The sequence below is a fragment of the Ctenopharyngodon idella genome, chromosome 8 (assembly GCF_019924925.1).
Source record: "Ctenopharyngodon idella isolate HZGC_01 chromosome 8, HZGC01, whole genome shotgun sequence".
Taxonomy (NCBI): domain Eukaryota; kingdom Metazoa; phylum Chordata; class Actinopteri; order Cypriniformes; family Xenocyprididae; genus Ctenopharyngodon; species Ctenopharyngodon idella.
Genome location: NC_067227.1, coordinates 23,948,743 through 23,958,772, shown reverse-complemented (window position 1 = coordinate 23,958,772; position 10,030 = coordinate 23,948,743). Strand labels below are relative to the sequence as shown.

The window sequence follows — 10,030 nt, the reverse complement described above, 5'->3', positions numbered from 1 at the left end:
TTCAGATGTCCAAAAAGCTACTAAAGACATATTTAAAATAGTTGATGTGAGTACAGTGGTTCAACCTTAATATTATAAAGTGACAAGAATACTTTTTGCGTGGCAAAAAAACAAAACAAAATAATGACTTTTCAACAATATCTAGTGATGGCCGATTTCAAAACACTGCTTCGAAGCTTTACGAATCTTGTTTCGAATCAGTAGTTTGGCTCGCGTATCAAACTGCCAAAGTCACGTGACCTATTGAAATTCCGAAACACTTATGACGTAACAAAGCCTCGTTTACTGAAATCATGTGACTTTGGCACTCCGAACAACTGATTCGAAACAAAAGATTCGTAAAGCTTCAAAGCAGTGTTTTGGAATCGGCCATCACTAGATATTGTTGAAGTGTCATTATTTTGTTTTTTTGGCACACAAAAAGTATTAATGTCGCTTTATTATATTAAGGATGAACCACTGCAGTCACATGAACTGTTTTAAATATGTCTTTAGTAGCTTTCTGGGCATCTGAAAGTGTTAATTATCTTGCTGGCAATAGAAGCCTCACTGAGCCATCGGATTTCATAAAAAAAAATCTTAATTTGTGTTCCGAAGATGAACGAAGGTCTTACGGGTGTGGAACGACATGAGGGTGAGTAATTATTGACAGAATTTTCATTTTTGGGTGAGCTAACCCTTTAAGAACTATCAACAGAAAGGGCCCCAAAAGGGAACCCAAAATGGTTTTTCACTGCAAAAACCTTTGATTTTAACAGTGTAGGTCAGTGGTTATTAACTTTTTTGACTCCAAGTCCTCCTTTATCCAAGACAATATTCAAAGGTTGCCCTATCTAAGCTGACATGTACCTCTAAGTACTTCTGTTTTGTACACCATTACCTTTAAGGGTTTTTTTAGGCATTTTAATTTTTAATAAAATTAAATGTAAATACTTTTAAGACCTATTGGGACTCTTTGGAAGTTTGCCCTGGTTGAGAACCGCTGCTTTTTATGTAGTATTTGCACACACACACACACAAAAAACAAAACACAAAACATTGTGTAAATTTAAAATAAACTTTGTGATTTTATTGGTTTTATATTTACTCATACACATCATACAATCCTAAATTTCAAAAGAAAACAAAAAGGTATCTGGTGGTGTCTCTGGGGGACTGGGCACGCTGATAAATTAACCTATAAATGCTGGTTAATGTACTGCCGAACACATCTGAGCTGAAACTCACGTCACCCATCCGAATGTTCTTATGAACTACTGGGAGAAAATTAAATCTCAACACCTTCACTAAAATCAAGGCATTCTGAAGAAGTCACTTCACTATTTTGCTGAATAACATGCAATGAGGACAGTTAATCATTGCTAGCATAGAAGGGATAATACACTGGCATATAGTACCAATGATCTGATAAGACACTGAAGGCAACATTAGAGGTGACCAACTGACTTTCAACCCACTGGAGCTTCATAGTCAAGCGGTTGACTACATTCACAGTTTCGTACCCACACACACTACAACAATCTCACAAGAAATTACGAGTCCCGAATTTCCATACACCGCCTTTCACCTGTCTGAATGCCTACACTTAAACCCTAGAAAGGTAGGATTAATCTCAAGCAAATGATGCAGACAAAGAGTGAGATCCAAACCCTCATTAAAAGGCTGTCAGGATGCCGGCTCAGCCAAGCATGGCGTGAATACATGCCAGCTCTCTGAGCCACTGACACCTGCCTTGCACAAAAGCCCTCTTGAGCTGGCAGCCCCACTGAGGATAATGCTGCAATCACAGACAGTGCTAATTAAAGCTCAGGTTATTTCCTTAATAAAGCAGCAAGGTCATTACCAGGATTTCAAATCGGTTACATCCACCAAGTTGCTTTCAACAAGTCTTGCAAGTAAAGGGGTTGTATATGAATCATGGAAAAATGTGCACATCAACAGACATCATAGGGGAAGATTGCTGGACAACATTAAGGATAAATACAAAATGGTCGTTTCAGCCCTTTTACAACAAACAAACAAAGTAATTAAAAACACACAACCAGCACAAAGACAGGATTCACTCAAGGGATGACAGAGAACACCACATTGCATCTTTCTCCTTACATATGGATAGTTAATAAACACTACATACACACAAAATGGACGTTTTTTTCCCTGCTGAACCTTTCCTGTTCTTTCTAAAACCTTAAACATTCTATTTAGAACGGTAGCCATATAATATTTACATTAGATACTAAAAGAAACCTGTTCGTTTGGATAGCAGGCTCTATTTGCCCATGCAATGGGACACTGTTTTGTTTTACATTCTTGCAGCAATGTAAAATGTGGCTTTAGCAAACACTGCATTTGGCCTAATATCTGTGTGAGCATGCAACGTTTAACTGTTAGGAGAAGTGTGTGTGCATCTTCCACTATGACATCATAAGCACAGTGGTATTAATTGTAAATACATGTCTTGGAACGGAAAGGCGTCGCCTATTAAACATATTACTAGCCGGTTCCATTAGCATCATTCATTGGTCTGCTGGTGGTTAACAAACACCTTGCTCTCAAAGCTCTGCGACTCTGAGGTAAAAGGTCATAATAATAGTTCATCGCTGGCGTGCATTAGCAAATAACAGGCCTGCTAGGTTCCGTACAGCACCAAGGATCCTACACTAACTGCACTTTTTGTTTGTGCGAAGAAACTGAAGAACGTTCTTGTGCTTTGATTCTGAAAAGCAAGATTTTTTTTATCCTAATCTAATGTGGCTTCATCAGGACCTATAATTGTTAAAAATGCATATGTAAATGGCCCAAAATGTTGTTAAGGGATTTCCTACAAATTAATTTTTTGGACACATGCTTCCAATCCTCCAGTACCAACCAACCAAATGATAATACAAAATAAATAGAATGCAATCACACAATTCAAGCTACGTACAATATATTAATATAGATCTTCTGATGCCATACACTCATTAAAACAGAAAAGGAAAGAAAAAAAATAACTCAGTCACTCGCTTATGTCAAGGCTCTTGCTACACCCCACCCGCCCCCCCCTTCAAAACCCATCCAATAACTATTCATGCACCCAACATTAGCATGATAAGTCAATATATAAAAGAGAAATATTTTTTAAATGCACAGGCTGGGATTCGACATGACGGGATAATTAATCAGAATAAAGAAAAAAAGAATATCACAGAAAAGGATTTTTACATGGGTAAATGTGGGAGTAGTCATTAAAATCTATATTCTTCAGCAACGTTTTGAGAAATTTCCTTTCGATGACCCCCCACCCACCCCCTCCAATGATTCCTGAACCCACATCTCAGGGCTCCTATAAAAAAATAATGTTAATATCCTAACAAAAATCAATGCCAGGGTAAAACCTAAAGAGTCCACCCTCCCCACATGGATGCCCACCTGACAACCAATCCCCCTTCTCCCTGGCTCTCTAGAAAAGAAAAAAAAAACAAACACACACACATATTTCTCAACAAGTCACACATTCTCTCACACACACACACACACACACACACACACACACACACACACACACACACACCTCTACACTGTCCTTCCGGGAGAGACAGGGAGATGATAGTTTAGGGAGTGGCCAAGCAGGGGCTGTACCCTACAACCCCACCCACCTTATCCTACAATGAAGAAATGAATCCATTTTAGAATGGTGTTATTCAGCGCCATGGTTCCAAAACTTGCAGGTCAAACAATGCTCATTTAGCCATCAGTCCTCATAACTTCTGAATCTTCTCAGCTACCACAATGGGGTTCTCCTTGCGGATGCGGGCGGCGGCGGCTCCTCGGTAGTCGTAGGGACAGTCATGTTTGTCAGAATAACGGTGGATAGCGCAAAACAGGTTACCGCAGCGACAGTCAAAGCCTATAGACACAAAAGCGAGTGGATTCAGTCTGTCATGTATTCCTGCTGGGTGAAAAAGTTTAGCAGTGATTTAGAAAGGGCAGGAAACAAGCAGGACCATGTGAAATGCAGCACTAACCTGCAATATGCAGTCTGACTACAGATTCAAACTAGGACAAATTAACTCAAATTGATGGACATATAATATAAATGCAGTCAATTTTGGAAAAAAATTATACACTAGTATAAAAGTTTGGGGTTGTAAAGCTCTATGTTTTTTCAAACAACTATCTTATGCTTATTTGATTTATAAAAACAGTAATATTGTGAAATATTACAATTGAACTTCTATTTTTTTATACATTTTAAAATGTAATTTATTTTGGTGATGGCAAAGCTTAATTTTCCCAATACTCCAGTCTTCAGTGTCACATGATCCTTCAGAATTCACTCAAATATTCTGATTTGGTGCTCAAGAACAATTTCTTATATCAATGTTGAAATCAGTTGTCCTGCGTAATATTTGTGATCCATGATCCATTTTTTTCAGGATTTATTGATGAATAGGAAATTCAAAAGAACAGCATTTTATTTGAAATAGAAATCTTTAGTAACAATGTAAAAGTCTTTACTGTCACTTTTGATCAATTTAATGCATCCTTGCAGATTAAGAACATTCATTTCTTTCAAAAAACACATGCACAAATCTTACTGACCCCAAACTTATAAACGTTAGTGTATTAACATTACACATTAAAATATACTATGAACCAAACTAGCATGTTGGATGCAAATGTTTATATATGAACATAAGCAATGGTTACAAGACTAGAATACTAAAACTAGAGACTATCTGCGGACTCTCTCAACTAAAAAGGAAAATGAGCAGCTTTGCAGTTACAAAAAAACAAACAAACAAACAAAAAAGAACAGCTTTGCAGTAAAGCTATATTTTGTAAAGTATTGAAGTCTGCTCAAAGATAAGTGCAGCCCAGCCCTCATTCAAGAACAAAAAGTGCTTCCCTTGGCTCTTACCCGTGAGGCCAACTTTTTTCCTACAAGTGAAGCATCGATTCTTCTTTTTGTTCTTGTCAGGAGTCTGATCTCCATCTGATGAAGCCTGTGCAGCCTCCCCTACTGGCCCTGTTAAACACATGGCCAGCCTTTGATAGATAATTTCTAAAACACAATAAACTTCCTGTCTTCTGAGGCTACATGATACTCTGAGACTCAAATCAATGATTTAATGATTCATCAGTATTCATGTCTTTCATAAAGAGAATTGAAAGCAAGGCTTTAGTTTGGATATGGTTGTTCAAGTTTTTTTCCTTTCTATATCACTCTGGTCTTTCATGATTGACAAAATATGACCACCCTCATGTCGTTCCAAACCCATAAGACCTTCGCTCATCTTCAGAACACAAATTAAGATATTTTTGATGAAATCAAAGAGCTTTCTGGTCTCCGATAGACTGCAACGCAATTACCACTTTCAAGGCCCAGAAAGGTAGTAAAGACATCATTAAAATAGTCCACGTGGCTACAGTGGTTCAATCTTAATGTTATGAAGCAACGACAATACTTTTTGTGTGCAAAAAATAACGTTGCAGTCTACCGGAGGCCAGAAAGCCCACGGATTTCATCAAAAATATCTTCATTTGTGTTCTGAAGATGAATGAAGGTCTTACGGGTGTGGAACGACATGAGGGTGAGTAATTAATGACAGAATTTTCATTTTTGGGTGAACTAACCCTTTAAATCTATCAGAATCATAAACAGATTTAAAAAAACTGCATAAAACTGAAACAAAATCGGTTAATGTTAAAAAAAACATGCTGATTATTTTGTTTCTTTGGACTAAAATTAACTAAAATTGTGTGCAATTGTTTAACATGTAAAAGTTATAATATAACAAATAATAATAATAAAAATTATTATAAAACAAAAATCTAAAAAAATGCTGTTCACAACGTGAAAGCACCAGAACGGTTTAAATAATCAAAGAAAAAAATGAAAGTATATTTACTAAACTAAACACAGCCGTGAAAACACAGCAGACCTGAGCTTTTAGACGATCCCTCCTCCTCTTCCTCCTCCACTTCTGCTCTGTCTGAATCATTGGTTACCGTGTCCTGGGAGATGCTCATAGCAGTCATCTGCTGGGTCACTGGGCTGGTCGAATTACTGCATAAACACAATCCAACCAAATACAGGAGTTATTTGTTATAATTCCTTCCTATACAATCATAAGCAGCTTGTGCTCATTAAGAGATTACCACTGAGCTACAGACCGTTTTGCACTTGCAGTTTGTACCAGTTCAAGCATGATCAGTCTCAGATTTATAAAGACTTTCTTACCTAGATGTGCGTTCTTCAGGTGGGGTAACGGCTTCTGTAGGGGGTACAGGGGTGGACTCCACTGTTACTGCAGATGCACCTGGGGAACCTACAGGAGATGTGGCAGCTGGAAGAGACGGACAGGAAGCCAACCATAAATTCTTCTTAACTTTAAAACTAAGTAAACGAATTAGGTTCTGAATGCAATAGGTGCATTTGACATGTAGGATACTGGGAGACTGATTTACCTTTATCACCTGGGGGACTGTTTCGCCCCCCTCCTTGTTGTCTCTGCAGATGTTCCTTGTAGCAGACAGAGCACATTCCATTGGTGCGAGGGTTACCATAGAAACCGCATCCCATAGTGCAAAGCATTGGCACCTGCGTCTGATTTGTCTCCTGAGCCATGCTGTTTAAGAAGGGGGGTAAGGGGGACGGGAGAGAGCGATCCTGAAGATAGGGTTGAATAATTAGTATTTCATCAGAATAATTTATCATGGAGTGGCTAAAAGACCTGATATTAAAGGAAATAGTATCTAAAAATGAAAATTGTTATTATTTTACTCCCCACAATGTCATTTCTGACCTGTATGACATTTCTTTCATGAAAAACAAAAATAAACTTCACATAGATTGAACAACAATACACTTTTCCATACATTTGACTTTCATGGTGCTTTTTTTGTTCTTTTTGGGGCTTGACAGCATATGGTGACTATGAACTGTTGTTGTATGGAAAATATTCTTTAAAAACTATTTTTGTGTTCCATGGAAGAAAAATAAATAAATAGCATAAAGCACAAATAAGTACTGAGTAATATTTACTAACAAGGGTTAGGGTTTGGCTTAGTTGCTTGTAATTATGCATAATTTACTGTTATAAATATAGTAAGTACATATAATGTGTAACAAGGACTGTAAAGTGATAAAAAAAAAAAACTTTCTTAAAAAATACATTTAGAACTAAACATGCATAACTGCTATATCATGACACACATTAAAATATTAAAATTAAACTAAATGCATCAAATTTGATAATTCTTTGTGCCCTAAGCTTTTCATGAAAATATATCCATTCCTAATTTGTTACTCTTGACATGGCTTATTTGTACAATTTCACCATATATTAAATAAACGATGCGCATGCACTAGATGGAAAGACAAAAATAAAGACAAAATTTACAAATGAAACTTGGGAAACTGTTAAATTTTGCTGGATTCCTATTGGAGTGAAAACCCAACTTTAGCCCCTTTGATTTATTTGTTTGTGACCCTGCTAAAGGCTGACAATATGCTGCAAGAAAAAAACAATAGTTTCTTTGTTCGCTTTTTGTTTCTCCAACAAGTAAACGAATGATCCAGGTTACAGAAACCTAAACAGCCTGCTGATCAAATGACGATTAACAATCTGGCAACAGTTGCGCTTCAATACAAATAAAATACATCATTAAGTGTTTAATACGGAAATGTAGAAGTTTACCGTAACAATCTGGATGACAGATTACCAAATAAACGGGAATAAATAAGGTTATTTTGGAGCATGTCCAGGAAAAATCAGCTGAGAGCGTCTTCGCAATTAGAAAAACATTTTGTCTTTGACCCTAGTATCGCGACAAACAACAAACCGAGGTGTTGTCAACGTCAAAGTGACATCGAAAGCGAATATATTCCTTAAAAATATTTAATATTACATAGAGATGACCGTGTTAAAAATGCTGAATAGATGAAAGTCGACTTGTTTGTGGTATTCAACTAGCGAGGCTAACGCGCTAGCTCTGCTAATGGCTAGCTGACGTGATGGCACGCACACAAATCGGACAGCTGGGACCTCGAGACCGTCCCACGAACACTTGCGGTGGCTTAAAACCTCCGTTAGCTCGAATATTTACCCGTATTTCCGTGTGACTGAGGAGAAATCGACGACCTTGATCCCCAGAAATCTGACAGAGTAGGTTCCTGCTATGCGCGCGCGGCCTGCTTCTCTCAACGTCATCTGAAACAACGGGTGTGACGTCACCCGAAGCGCAACAATTTTTTTGGCCATCATCGAAACCTCATCCCACTTCCCCCGAAGGCCACACCAACAATGCTTCCAAGTATTCCCATGACATGCAGTGAATGTATGTATTTAAATGCTTGTTTTGAGTAAACATTGGTTTAAATGTTTTTTTGATGAAAAGTTGCAGATATGTTAGGAAGGGCAAAATGGTCATGTGCAATTTACACGTGTACGCTTTCATTTTCAATTTCGGTGTCAGCTTCTTTTATTTATTGCATCCACATGTTAATGCAATATAAAGTATATTATATTAACAGTATATGTATTATGCTATTTTTTCTTGTTACAGTCCTCTTGTTTAAGGCAAGACACCACAGGTGAATAGGGTAAAACATTTAACTAATATATATCTCCATATTTCCCCAGTTGATTAATCGCAGTACAATGAGACGTTTTCTAGAATGTTATAATGATCTAATTAAATTCACACTGATTTGCAAAAACTTGGTTACAGAAATCTTAACATTGGGTAAAGTAGGTTCAAAATTCTGATATGATATGAACAAACCCCAGTCAAACCCTTCAGAATATTGTGATGGAAATTTTGAACTAATTAATAATGAACTAACATTTCTTTTCTTCTACAGGCCTAATAAGCTAACTTTGAAATAGAGAAATAGTCACTAGGACTGAGTGTTGTAACAAGTGGAAAAATTCTGCTGTGCTGGCTAGACAGCATCCTTCTAAGGATAAAAAATAATCTTTGAAAAATGGTTTTAACCTATTGAGTAATCGGAACTATTAACCCGGTGATATTTTTTGATGATCTTGTGATTCAGTTGTTCTAATCTAAATTTACTCCGCCAGTAAGCGGGGCAGAGGAACTGAGATGTTTTTCTTAAATCTGAACCAATATTAAGACTGATGATAATGAGTAATAGATCATGCCATACTGACTGTGAAATGTACCTGAAATCCTATAAAACCTGCTGTATTCCTTTGTTCGGAGAGAGATTCTCTGGAATTGATGGGAACTCTCCCGGCCGTGATTAAAGCTTTGAAGGACAAAAACTGGAGTCTCTGGTTATTGCTGTGCAGCAGGTCAGTTTAGGGAACACTAGGTTTTTGAGGGTCAAGACATTGACTGAGATATTATTGGAGACGCTCCGAGTACTATTGAGTGTCGATTTGGAGACGCTCCAAAAGATCAGGAAACTTACTGAGTGTTGATTAGGAGATGCTCGGTGTCGATTAGGAGACGCCCCAGGAACAGGTAAACTTAAGTCAGGTGCGTCTTGGAAAATCTACCACAATATCCTCCCGACTACCAGAAAAAAAGTTTTGTGAATTTAGTATTTTTTATGTCGTTACATTGTTTAGAGCATAAGAAAAAATATGGAAAAACAAAAATTTTTGAAAAATGATATTTTATTCATATGTTATGCTATGTCCTCTGTAGTGGACACCAGTACTCAGTTTTTAAAAAATAAAATAAGACATGAATAGACATGAAAAGGCAAAAACAATGGAATTTTTTAATCAATTTTTAGGTTTCAGGATTTTTTATACTAAACTTTGTATAAAAATGATTCTCAACTATGTTATGAAAGATATAACAGAATGATTTGATATACCATTTTGCTTTATGCAATATGTGTGTAAAATGGCCACACATGTCCCTCCCCCCCCACCATGGTCATGGTGAAACCTCCGAACATTTGATATCTCTGAAAAGCCCTGAATGTGCTCTTTACAAGACATCCAGACTTTAAACTGTGACAAGTAAGGTCTCAGAGAAATTCGCTAAAATATAATGTCCTCTACAG

General features: G+C 37.1%; 1 protein-coding gene across 4 annotated transcripts; it reads right to left on the bottom strand.

Annotated features, from left to right (window-relative positions):
• Positions 1–1,038: 1,038 nt before the first annotated feature.
• On the bottom strand, positions 1,039–8,261 carry zgc:77486 (uncharacterized protein LOC405808 homolog). Of its 4 annotated transcripts, none has more exons than XM_051901917.1 (6): positions 8,095–8,261; positions 6,454–6,655; positions 6,227–6,332; positions 5,928–6,052; positions 4,904–5,011; positions 1,039–3,931 (listed from the first exon to the last, which is right to left on the bottom strand). In XM_051901917.1, the coding sequence occupies exons 2-6, from the start codon at positions 6,611–6,613 to the stop codon at positions 3,741–3,743; spliced, it is 690 nt and encodes a 229-aa protein (XP_051757877.1). In that variant the 5' UTR covers positions 6,614–6,655; positions 8,095–8,261; the 3' UTR covers positions 1,039–3,740. The 4 variants fall into 4 exon arrangements, with proteins under 4 accessions (XP_051757877.1, XP_051757875.1, XP_051757876.1 ...); XM_051901915.1 differs by having other exon boundaries at positions 6,454–6,614; positions 8,095–8,260; XM_051901916.1 differs by having other exon boundaries at positions 1,039–3,889; positions 6,454–6,614; positions 8,095–8,255.
• Positions 8,262–10,030: the final 1,769 nt, after the last annotated feature.

What these genes read in the sequence shown, in the direction of transcription:
- zgc:77486 (XM_051901915.1), bottom strand. Translation starts at nt 8,252, where the DNA reads ATGATGGCCAAAAAAATTGTTGCGCTTCGGGTGACGTCACACCCGTTG. An exon ending in CCTGAAGAACGCACATCTAG is followed by an intron (nt 6,053 to 6,226) that starts GTAAGAAAGTCT and finishes GTGTTTATGCAG; the next exon opens with TAATTCGACCAGCCCAGTGA. An exon ending in GAAAAAAGTTGGCCTCACGG is followed by an intron (nt 3,932 to 4,903) that starts GTAAGAGCCAAG and finishes TTCACCCAGCAG; the next exon opens with GAATACATGACAGACTGAAT.